Source organism: Pundamilia nyererei, unplaced genomic scaffold (genome assembly GCF_000239375.1).
Source record: "Pundamilia nyererei isolate P.nyererei 1_Seehausen unplaced genomic scaffold, PunNye1.0 scaffold00001, whole genome shotgun sequence".
Lineage (NCBI taxonomy): Eukaryota > Metazoa > Chordata > Actinopteri > Cichliformes > Cichlidae > Pundamilia > Pundamilia nyererei.
Window position 1 is genome coordinate 2,352,473 of NW_005187402.1, and position 12,630 is coordinate 2,365,102.

General features: G+C 38.2%; 2 protein-coding genes across 2 annotated transcripts in view; both read left to right on the top strand.

Annotated features, from left to right (window-relative positions):
* The window catches only part of LOC102211612 (cyclic nucleotide-gated cation channel-like), a 9,598-nt gene extending 4,319 nt beyond the window's left edge, over window positions 1-5,279 (top strand). The window contains exons 9-12 of the mRNA XM_013908804.1: window positions 291-446; window positions 4,455-4,574; window positions 4,669-4,768; window positions 5,197-5,279. Of these exons, the coding sequence (XP_013764258.1) occupies window positions 291-446; window positions 4,455-4,574; window positions 4,669-4,768; window positions 5,197-5,279 (459 nt within the window). The remainder of the gene's footprint in view (window positions 1-290; window positions 447-4,454; window positions 4,575-4,668; window positions 4,769-5,196) is intronic.
* Window positions 5,280-7,390: 2,111 nt separating this feature from the next.
* fgl1 (fibrinogen-like 1) lies at window positions 7,391-12,429 on the top strand. The gene is made up of 7 exons (XM_005719413.1): window positions 7,391-7,629; window positions 8,555-8,720; window positions 8,855-9,014; window positions 9,091-9,179; window positions 10,815-10,903; window positions 11,431-11,618; window positions 11,730-12,429. The coding sequence occupies exons 1-7, from the start codon at window positions 7,573-7,575 to the stop codon at window positions 11,965-11,967; spliced, it is 987 nt and encodes a 328-aa protein (XP_005719470.1). The 5' UTR covers window positions 7,391-7,572; the 3' UTR covers window positions 11,968-12,429.
* The last annotated feature ends 201 nt before the right edge of the window (window positions 12,430-12,630 follow it).

Here is a 12,630-nt window from a genome sequence, read left to right on the forward strand (position 1 = left end):
ACTTCTAGGTATCCTGCAAAGGATTCTCATCGCATCATTATATGCAACATGCAGCTTCTGCATGCTACATTGTTTGTAGGATGACCACAAGGGGGCAGTATATAGCGGTGTGCAATACGCTTTAAACAAAGCCACTTTAACTGGAAGTGAACAAAAGCTGAATTTGCGTGCAATAGTATTTGCCTGAATATTGTAGCTGGTGGTCTTGTTTCTCATAACACAGTTTCTTGCATTATGGCTCTTTGTTTTTGAAAAATTAGAATGACTAATAACATTGATGTTACTTTCAGACGTGTTTGGCCCGTCTGCAGAGTGAATTCAACTCATCCCAGCTTCGACTGAAACAGCGAATAACGGCCCTGGAAAGCAGCATCCCCACAGCAGCAACTGGCAGCGGCTTCCTGTCAGATGCTGACGGCAATGAGAGTATTTCTGGTGGTGACAGTGTGCGAAGTGAAATTACCTTCCGATTTTAAATAATGTCTTAAATTAGTTTTCCTGAAATATTTAGCATAATTTCTTCTTAGAAGTTTCTTTTAGTTTGAAGCTTTCTTAATACCACTGAACAGTTGCTCACACCTTTATGATTAAATATATAGAGAAAATTGCCAGTATACAGTAGAGTAATGCAATAAATAAACAATGCTTGAGAGAGAGAGGGAACCTAAAGACGAAAAATACAGCTGACTTATGTCCTAATTATGTCTTAATCTACTATTTGGCATGCATTAAAGGTACAGTATGTAAAATCTCACCACTACACGTCAGCAGATTGCGATGTGAGAATGTAATCAAATTGTTTATCAGAGGGAAAGTGGGATTTTTAGGACACTTAAGCCTCACATTAGCTGGTATAATGTTAGCTTATGTTTTGTTGTTGTTGCATTTTTTAGTGGCTTTTTGTTAGCTGTCTGAAAACAGCAGGTTTGCATGCCTAACCTGCTGACACTAGCTAACTGTGACAGTAATGAAAATGTTTAAGCCCTAAATTCATTTAAGGACATGAGGCTTGAGGCGAGGAGGAAGAAAATGAGGTGCAAATGAGGAAGGAGAGTGGGCAAGGGTGTAGGAGGTGAATGGAGGCATAATGAGAATGAGAACAATTTTGCCACTGATTTCTAGCCACATACATAAAAAGACGATTACAGCGATGTCCACTTTGGCCACTGTATTTAAGATTTGTGTGACAAAAAGGCAGCTTCCACAAAGCCACTTTGTATTTTTCATGGATTAATTATGAGTTTATGAGAATGGACCAGTTTGTTGGTAGACTTAATTCAGCTATAAGTACAATAGTAGTTTTATGTTAAATAACTTAAAAAAAAAATAATTACTATACCATCAAATCATCTTAAACGTAATCACATAAGTGTGAAGGTTTTTCTGGTCATGTGGTTGATTTGGTTTGTCTTTGTTAGTATGCCTGTTAGCAGGATTTTTCCCATGGAGCTTTTATCAGTGGTGGGCCTTGCTCCAACTTAGAAATGATTAACTTAATCATCTGAAAAAATCCTCTTGTTTTCAAGAAATAATAATACATTTGGATCAGATATCCTGGGGATTCAGTTCATGGTGTGGAGGGACTTTCAGCCCTGTAAATGATTTCAGACTGGGTCCCACTTATCTACGTTATGCTATCATACAGTGTGCATTTTTAGTTTATGAGGACTCCTGCTGTTCAAAGTGTTCCACTGATCACATTTTCTGTCACAGCCCATTTCCTTTCATTTCATTTCATCCGCTCTAATTAAAGAGATTAATACAGAGCATGTCTTTCATCCTTCTGTCTAAGTGATCACAGATAAAACAGCATGAGTCATTTTATTATTTTCAGTGTTTTTAGCATGCAGTTTAGTCTATTTCTCAGAAACTCTGAAAAAGTATGAACAATTTTGTAATCAAACGGTATATTTTTAACACAAATACTGAACATTTATTAACAATAAATTACATCATTTGAATGCATTCTTTTATACTCTGTGTGTGTGTGTGTGTGTGTGTGTGTGTGTGTGTGTGTGTGTGTGTGTGTGTGTGTGCAAGTTAATAATGGTGTCATACCCATTATAACATGGTAACTGTATAACTGCAGTCATGTCAGCAACTGATTTTAGAGCAAAGTCCAACACTACATAGCTGTGAGATTTCAGGAAGTGAAACGGGGAAAAATCACTGTTGAAAAGCAGGTAAAAAAAACCTATTTAAAAACAATTTATTTGCCTCGTTGTTCTTTTATTTTCGCCCTTCACTGTTAATCTTTATCTCTCTTGTCGCTGCGTTTCTCTCTCGCTTGCATTTGACTTCATCTTCTTGTTTTCCTCTGCTCTAGTTGCACTTTTTTCTTCCTGCCTCTGATCATTGTAGTCGCAGAACAAATAAATAACGAATGATTATGATTGAAATCACATTTTTTCTTCCTTCAGAATCTTTGAACGTGGTCTTAACCAAGTATGCTTAGGTCATGCATGTGTATCCAGTAACACCTGTAGACAGTATGAGTATTGCTGAAAATGTGTTAATACATAGTGTTTCTGACTCATGTCAAAAACTGTTTAGTTCAGTACAATTCGCAGTTTTCTGTTGTGTTTTATTATTTATTAAGATTAAAAGACTGAAACACCCCATATTCAGATGATTTTTTACGGGACTAAAATTAAAGTCTTCCTCAATGAACACATTCATCCAAGGGTGATTAGGGATGAAGAACCAGAGCATCTCCAAAACTGTGACTCTTGTGGGGTGTTCACGGTCTGCAGTGGTCAGTATCTACCAAAACTGGGCCAAACAAGGAAAGACTGTGACCCAGTGACAGGATCATGCAAAGGCTGGCCCATGTGGTCCAATCCAACAGACGAGTTGGTGTAGCTCAAATTGTCAAAAATCGTGATCCTGGTTCTGGTATAAAGGTGTCAGAATGCACAGAGCGTCGTAGAGTATAGGGCTACATAGCTGCAGACCAGTCAGGGCGCCCATGCTGACCCCGTCCACTGCTGAAAGCACCAACAATGAACATGAGAGCATCAGAACTGGACCATGGAGCATTGGAAGAAGGTGACCTGGTCTTCATTTGGATGGTTGGATTTGTTTGCAGCACTTACCTGAAGAAGGCAATCCAGCGTAGGCAGTGTGATGCTTTGGGCAATGTTCGGATGGGAAACTTTGGGTCCTGCCATCCATGTGGATGTTACTTTGACACGTACCATCTACACGCTTTCATGGAAACAGTACGCCCTCATGGCTGTGGCCACTATCACAAAGCAAAAATGGTTGAGGAATGGTTTGAGGAGCACTGTGCATTGACTTGGGCTCCATCTTCCCCAGTTTTAATCCAGTTTAATCATCTGTGGGATGTGCTGGTCAAACAAGAACAATTCATGGAGGCCCCACTTTGTATAACTTACAAGACTTCAAGGATCTGTTGCTTACATCTTGGTGCCAGATACCACAGCACACCTTCAATGGTCCATACCTCAACCATTTAGGCCTGTTGTGGTAGCATAAGGGGAACCAACAGAAAATTAGACAGGTAGTCAAACTGTTACATCAGAATATTTAAAAGAAGGTGGGTGGGTGTGGGACAGCTCTGTGAACATACTGGGGACTATGCCAATTATAGAGAATCATCTAGAATCATCTATACTTGAAGATGCCATTGTTGCCAAAAGTTGTTTTTAACTATAAGGTCTGTACTATATATAACAAATGGAATATTTTCATCTTTATTATGAACAAACTGATAAAGGACTACAAAATCTATTTGGCTATGATTGTTGTGGATAGATTGATCAGAGAAAATGAACTGAATTATTTTAAAAGGTTTGAAGCATATAAAAAAGAGTCTAAAGACATTCAGATCTCATTGCATGCGTGTGTGTACACCTGTACATGTATTTTAGGGACGGACACCAGCTTTCTGGTGCTGTGCATGATGCTGGCAGCAGATGTGACACCAGCTTCTGCTACAGCAAATGTAAGAGTTTTACTGCATTTATTCTTTTTTTGTATTCACTAAAGATTGTATACAGATTGTATACAGTGTAATATTGTGAAAAAAATGTTTTTTTACTATTATACTTTTTCTTTTCTTATCTTTAAGGCATGCTTAAAAAAACATATAGAAATCTGCCACTATAGATGCGGGTTGATATAACAGACTAATAGTTTTGCTCTGCAGTCCATGCACCTAGATTACTTACACACCACCTAGTGGTCAGATGTAGAAATGCATGGCATAGAAATGAGTCAGTCATGTTTCCTGCTGATTTTATGACCCCGAATAATGGTCTTGGTCACATTTTTTTTTAAAATCCAGTACTTTTGTTTGTTACTTGCCTTTTTCTAATTTTTTGGCATTTTACATTCATGTGATCATTTTACAAGCTGTTTTGATCTTTTATCCATCATTATATGCAGTTACTTTATTTATCTAATGACATATTTGTTTATGTGCGCTCTAGCCAAGCATCATAGAGACCCTCATTCTGGCCACTTTCCAGCGTCCCTGGCTCTGGGGTCTCTATGTCTTTGTTGTTGGACTCCCCATCGTTCTCTTCATAAGCTTCATGTGGCCAGACAAGGTACATTATACTTAAGAGTAGTTTGGTCTTCCAGAGAAATACGACAGCTCCAAAAAAAACGAAATCTTTAACTGTGTGGTGTGCTTGCTTACAGAGGTTTGGTCCCCCTGATCAACCATATTACTATAAGAAGAGTGATGAGGATCAATCAGATGACCTTGAGCTCTCACCACCAAGGAAATCGATAGAAAAAGGTAATTTATTATTATTATTATTATTATTATTATTACATGAATGCAACAGAAGGAGTCTATTTCTACAACATGAAATTTAAGATATGTAATGAAGAAATAAGTAAAGCATTATCTGAGCTCTTAGGCAAAGATCTTGTGACATTAATTACACAGTGTTTGGAAATAGCTAGCTTATATTTTCTTAAAATTAATTCAACAGCCCTTTAAGTTCCTTTGCATCATATTAATTGGGCAAAATTATATATATATAATTATATACAATTTCCTATTTGTTTTTTATTGGAACCAGACAGTGATTATCTAATTTAGCTAGTTTATAACAATTTTTTGTTTTTTTGACAAAGTCTAAGTAGGATTGTTACTAAACCTGCGGCCGGCCATGGAAACTGTTGATGAAACTTTTTGTCTGTTTCTGTATGTGTATCTAGATTCATGCACCAGAGCAAGAACCTCAGAACAGGAAACCCAACAAACTCACAAGAACCTGCTGAGAAGAAAGGCCAAGGAATGAATGGCATCCCCTTACTTAGGCAAACTAAAAAAATTAATATAACCAATGTATTCGTATTTAGTTGCACATATATGGGTCCTATCATCACCCCACAAAACTGCTCAGGAATTATACAGAGGAACACGAAAGCTAACCTGACACCCCCTCCCACCAACTCACTACATATGCAGGATATGCTGCAACAAGCTTGATTCACAGAGGCCGAAACCCACAGTTAACTGGACATAACATATGCCGTGTGTTGGGAAATGACACATTACTGCAGTAACTAAGTACTTCTATATATCAGTTCCTCTTGCCTGCTGTGTACATAACTGGTTCCACCAAAAAGTATACCTGTTTTTGAAGCTATGAACTTGAGTCATAAAAACGAATAAAAATTTAAGATCACACCAGAGTATTTTTTTTAAAGTTCATCTTCTACAGTCTTTGCTTGATTCCTGTTTTGGCTGTTACAATTGAACTGTACACTGGCATTAGAGGAAATAATTGCGTTCTTGCTAGAAAATAAGTGAGAATAAATGTCAGTCTGTCCATTAGCCAGTTTAGCTTAGCACAAAGGCTAACTTCTCTATCCAAATGCTGCAACATTTTCTAAGAAACATATTTAAGATTACTACCTGTTATGAAGTTTACTTTTACTTGTGAGTAAAAAATGAGAACATCTGTTTGTCACAACAGCTGTACAGATTCTCAGTTGATATCGTGCACACATTGCTTGAGAGTTGCTTGTGATACAGCCACCAGTAATGAGGGAAAAATCTATTCTCCAGTTAGAAGCTGAGTGTTTCTTTGCTGTGACTAGGTGAAATCAGATGCAAGAGTGTGCTACATCCAAGGCCTGTTTATGATTGCCTTGGCCACTAGCTGATTGCTGTGGTTGCCTGTAGTTTGCATGGAAGATACAAACTCTTCTGCAAACACTTGCTAACGACTATTTGAGTAGAAACATTATAGGATGAACTGGAAATGGTGAACATTCACCCTCAAAGTAAAAGTTGCACTTCATTGCTACAGCAACATATTTCAAAAAGTGTAATGTTTTCATTGAAGGCTAATGTTCTCCTCTTCTGGTTTTGTGTTTTATTACCACCTGGAGTGTAGTTGGACAGTTTTTACAGATGAGCTGGTGTGTTCTGTGTAAAGTACAGGCAACCGCGGCAATCTGCAAGCAACCAAAGCAAAAGAGATGTTTTTTTGCCAACTGGTCAGGCAATACACATTTTTCTGTAGCAACCAGTGGTTGCCAAGCAGTCAGTGACCAGTCTCTAGGACTGCGTGACTGGGCTTTACCAGTCAACTTTCACAGCGACTACCAGCAACTTCAAGCAATCACTGTGATTGTTTCCCATCCCTGTGTGACTGGTGATTTATTTAGTTGATCCTACATTTTCAAAAATAGTGGACAAATTAACATCACATGGTTAGTTGTCACATGACCACTCATGCTAAACTAAGCTAACCTGCTACTCCAACTATATATTTAGCATACAGATGTGAGAGTGGTGGCAAGTACCTTGTTTAACTTTACTGAAGAAAAAGGCATATTTACACAATGTATGCCTGCTGTGACAGCCAACACTACTATATACTATTACATCCTCCTACAGCATCACTGTCTAAAGCTGTCATTGTTTGGTTATTAATGCTTTCAACCAACAGAAAACTTGCCTCTTCTTCCCTTGAAATGAAATCACTAAAAGCCAATTAATACAGTCGAGTCTCTTTGTAATCCTTTGAGACAAAATATCTTCTGCTCTTCCTGCTCCTGTTAGAGTTGACCTTCAGTGGCATTTAGCTGCTGGCAACATCTATTAAAAATGGCACAACACTCACTCATCAACAAAATGACTACTTGACTCTTTAATGACACTGACAAAGAATGCAATACAGATCAGTGATAAGTGGTGGATGGATCTGCAGACTATCATCAAATGCACATTTTTGAAAAGGAATAACTTCAAATAACCTTCTGCTAAAATTGTTTGAAAAAGTCTGTTCTCTTATTTTATGGTGTTTTCCTGAAACCGTGGCTGGATTTTGGGAAGCGGACATCTGTTCTGGATATTTGCTGCATATTTCTTCACTGTAGAGAATCAGGTATTTGGTCAAGTTCTTCTTGTTCTTCTTGGCCACAAACGTGGTTTTGTTCCAGCTGAGGGGAAGATCCAAATAGCAGCATTTGCTCAGGGGCAAAAATCAAAGAGATAAAACCAAACTGGAAAAAGCGAAATACTTATTCATTTGCGACTTCTTGCCACTTAGGGTGTTGTGATATCCAAACACGAAGAGGATGAGAGGCTCTCTGTTGCTGCTGCTCATACTGACAGCTTATATCCAGTCTCTGTGTGTAAGTACGTGGATCTGACACGTTTCTTTTTACATAATTTACCAGGTAGGCTGATCATTTGAATTTAATTTTAAGTTGTATTTACTTCATTTTTTCCTAAACCACAGCAAATGTCAAATGAAGTTCTTCTGCCTAATATATGATGTTAGCTGTGTGTCGTATTGACCAATTAACAATGCAATCTACCATTTAAGCATATTTTGACAAATGATGAAATCAACTTAGCCACGTAACTCTAATTATGTCTTTTTTAACCTATTTTAAATTGCAGGACATATACAAACTCAGAACAGTTCATATTTAAATATTTATGAAGATTCATTGTAGGATCAGATTAAAGTTGTACCACTCAGGAGGCAGAGCCTCAGGTTACCTACCAAGTGGAAATTTGATAGCTTGATCACTGGCTCTTCTGGTCTGCACAGGCAAGATACTTAACCCCGAACTGCCCGAGTATGTGTCAATGGTAGGCAAAGTGTTTAGGCAGGCAATAAAGAGTGGAAGACTGCTGTATAAGTACCAGGCTATATTTCCCCAAATGATTCAGTTTGAATTGTACAGCCTGATCTTGAATTTAACATAAGAATAAAAGTAAGTATTAAACAATGGCACTTTATGTGGCGTATCAGATTTCAAAATTATAGTTATTCAGCTTGTCAAAACTGCAAATGCACATAAACATTAACTGGATATGAAGCTTGGAGCAGAGGGTTAAATGTTGATTTGACTGGAAGCTGATGCTTATTTTTTTAAAGAAAAGTTTTAGTGATGTGTTACAGGGTTAGATTCAGTTTTGTTGTATAATCTATGTTTCGCTCTGTATATCAGCATAACATTGGATACCTATCATATGTTATGTGTAGAGGAGGGAATGAGAATGAATGATGATTCTTACAATTACAGCAGAACAATTATGTGTGTGTAGGCGTCAGACAGTTGCCGTGAGGAGGCGGCTCGTCTGCGGGAGCGGGAGAATCTTCTGAAGGGCCAACTTCAGAAACAAGAGCTCCTTCTGCACAGATTACAGCTCCTGAACCAGCCTCGTAACAACAAAGTCAGAGGTGACCAGAGCCAGGACAGACAGTATGCAGGTCAGGGCAACACCTTCAGGATTAGACTAAAAATATCTTCTTTGAAAATCTCCTGCCGCAGAATCACAAACCAGATAATGTGTTAAATACAAAATATGTGTCTACATATTTAAATTTGAGGGTATATGCATCAGATTGCTCCCAGGTCTTCAGCGCTGGCCACAAATCCAGTGGTTTATACAGAATCAAAGCCAATGACAGCCCTTCTCCACTCCAAGTGTACTGTGATATGAGCGACGGAGGTGGTTGGACCATCATTCAGAGACGGATCAGCGGAGCTCGGACATTTAACAGGTGTGTCTTACATCTAACAGCAAGGGTAAAAAAATTTAATTATTTACATTTTAAAAAATTTCTATTTGCCTACAAGGTCATGGGAAGAGTATAAGAATGGTTTTGGGGACATGGATGCAGAATTTTGGCTCGGAAATGACAACCTGCATTACATCACCGAACAAGGTATTAGCAATGTACTATATTATTCTTATTGTTTAAAGGTGCAGTAACTGATAGCATATATTATCAAGTGGAACACAATAATGGCAGAACATTGCTCTCTGCTCTTGTTCACTACGCAATGACTTGTGGGTAAAAGTCAGTGTCCTCTGGCGTCAGTGGAGTTGTTACAGGTTTTGGACATGTTTTGACGCAACAACGATAGTGTTTTGGCCCTCACCATATTGTTATTATTAGTATTATGTTTTTATTTTATTTTATTTTTTTGAAGCCAGCAGCTATCAGCTAATGTTAGCAAGCTTGGTTAGCATGATGAATTCATAAACTCTAAAACTGAAATAGTGCAACACACAAACACAAATATCTGCTAATTAGTGCTAAGTAAGCAACATTAACAAAATACTAGAATTTCACTCACCAAAACTGATGCACAGACTTCCTGTTGCAATATGCAAAAATGTAACAAACACAGTTGGGTGGTTCAGGTCAGTGAATACTATCCGATTGTTCAGTGATGACGTGACGAATCCTACTTCCGGGCCTAAAGTAGTCTGCATTTAATATGGCTTTTGTGTTGTTAACATGTTTAATGTTATGTATTTTCTTCTATTTAATCTCAAAAAGCTCCTAAAACATTCAGTGATCACTGTTGACCTCCCTCGGCTTTTATTACCGGTAATCATTTATTTAAGATTAGTTTTTAAAACCTTAGGATGTAACTACAGCCCAGGTAATGCAGCAGTATATGAATGACTAACCTCGAATTGTGGATGGATTATCTCAGTTGTTCTCCTGGCTGAAGTTTGGTCCTTTTACAGCATCCTGCCATGCGATTACATTTGTTCCTGACCACCAAGAACACTCACGTTAACTTTTATCGAGTGGAAAAAAAGTTAGCTTGTTATATTGGGCTAACATAGCTGTGTCGCTAGCGGTCACCAGCTAGCCAAACTTCAGTAACCCTACAAATGTCACTGCTGTTTAGTTTTCTGTCTTCATTTATGCTGGAAGTGATAACAGAGCTGTACGTTTTAATTTGTTTCCAAAACTCCGCAGTCAGGACATGCTATATTGTATTTAGATAGAAGCTAGCGAGCTAACTCCCTGCTAACTTTTAACTCTGTTAAATGTCATAAATTCAGTTTTCATGGATGCCTGGATATTAAACTGAATTGTTACACCTGGTAGAGCAGAATGCTGATCATTTTATTAAAGATGAAAGACTTTAGACAGTTTTTCAACTCTCAGTAATGCCATAGTGATCGTTTGATATATGGACCTGCAGCGGAGTTTAGGTCCAGACACGGCTAGTGACGTCAGACTGAACAACCGGATTAGAGGAGATGAGGTGCTAGCTACAGCTACATCTGACCGTCACAGTTTAGTAACACTAAATTCCCATAAACCAAATACAGCCTGTTGAGATGTTATTGGCCAATACTTGGACTATAGACAGACTACAAACATAAACCAGAAAGCTTTGAGTACAAAAACACTGAATGCATAAAATCACATGGTGCACAAAATAAGTTATTACTGCTTAAAAAACTGCTACAGATCCTTATTGTGTTTGCAGGGGTCAAGATTTTTAATTGCTTTAAAATTGTCATTTTTGTTATGTTCATGTGTTTGTTCCAGGGAATTATACTCTGAGAATCAACTTGGAAGATTTCGATGGTAACCAGCGCTACGCTGAGTACAAGAACTTCAGAGTCACGGATGAAAAGGTAACGATGCTAGGCGACCGCTAAACTAATAGATAGTAGACTTGACAGTCATTTAATGTGTTTGATTGTTGCTGGGGAAAATAATCTTGAATCTCATGCATGTCTCTGATATATCTTATATCTGGTTTTCTTCTCTCTATGAGATTGTACCATTTTTAAAGGATCGATGCTAATTGAAAGATACTGAACAGAAATATGAAGCTACAGTCAGCTGCTGGTTAGCTTATCATAGCATAAAGACTAAAATTTGGGAATTGTAACATAAGAGGGTTAAGTTTTCTCATTCTGAGTCGGTCTAATTGAATTTTATCCATCCATCAATTGAAGTCCCACTCCCCCAAAACAAGTTCAAGTTCTTCCTGGTGGGTCCCCAGATATTCGAAGACCAGATGAAATTTATGTAATCTCTCCAGTAGGTTCTGGATCTTCCCCAGGGTTTCCCATCAGTTGGGTAACTTGTATCATACGTCAGCTGTTATTTTAAACTTATAGCAGCTGACAATCTCTTATTGTATCCTTCTTTTTAGGATCACTATCGCCTTAGCTTTGGAGTCTATGTAGGTACAGCTGGAGATGCTCTTTCTGGAACCTATCAGGTTGGGGTTTCAGACTGGGCCAGCCACCAAGGCATTAAATTTAGCACCTATGACCAGGACAACGATAACTACAAGGGAAACTGTGCCGAAGAAGACAAAGGAGGCTGGTGGTTCAACAAGTATGGGGTTTGCCCATTCATCAAAAGATTTGCAAAGATGGAAAAGTATTTATCAGTCATCCATTATCATAAAAAATAACAAAAGGATATTTGTTTTTTCACACTCCTCAGGTGTCACTCAGCCCATCTCAATGGCAGATACTATCCCAGTGGGTACTACAACTCTGTAACAGATGATGGTGTAGTTTGGTACACTTGGAGAGGATGGTGGTACTCTCTGAAAACCAGCATCATGAAGCTGAGACCCACTGCCTTCGAAATTGATCCCATTGATGACCCCAATGTGGTTCATCGCAGCCCCGATTCACAGGCCGAAGAAGATCTCAAATCAATTGTGGGTAGAAACTAATTAGAAAACAGTACTTTTACAGTAATACTGTAAACATTTTTTCCTGTGTTATTGGACTATATCTTAATGGTAAATGGCAAGTTGAGAAGTAAAAAGTGGATTAACTCGAATTCATTATTTTTCCTATACCGGTATTGGGAATATAAAAATAAACAACCCTTCTTAGCTTATCTTAGTAGGAGATGCTTATGAAATGCTGTTTTATAGCTCCATGTTACAAGAGGAAGTAGAATGCACACACAGCTGTCTGTTTTGGTGGAGAAAAGGGGAATCTGATGTCAGTGTGTGTGCCAGACACAGGCGCAAACATTGAAGTGAAAGGAGCCATTATCATGTCACTGAAAATAGTTGTAAGAGGAGTTGATGTTGTCATAGATAGACAACATAGCACTGAAGCCAATGCTATTTCTTTGGCACACACAAACAGTCTGCCCCAGTGCAGCTGTGGCTACAACTGTAGCTGCCTCCACCAGTGTGTGAATGTGAGAGTGAATGAATAGTGGAATTGTACAGCGCTTTGAGGGCCCTGAAAAGCGCTATATAAATGCAATCCATTATTATTATTATTATTATAATAAATAGAGGCTTAAAAATACTATGCATGGACTGTTATCCACTTACAGGCTGCGGACACACCGTCAACTCCATATTCCTCTTATTTGA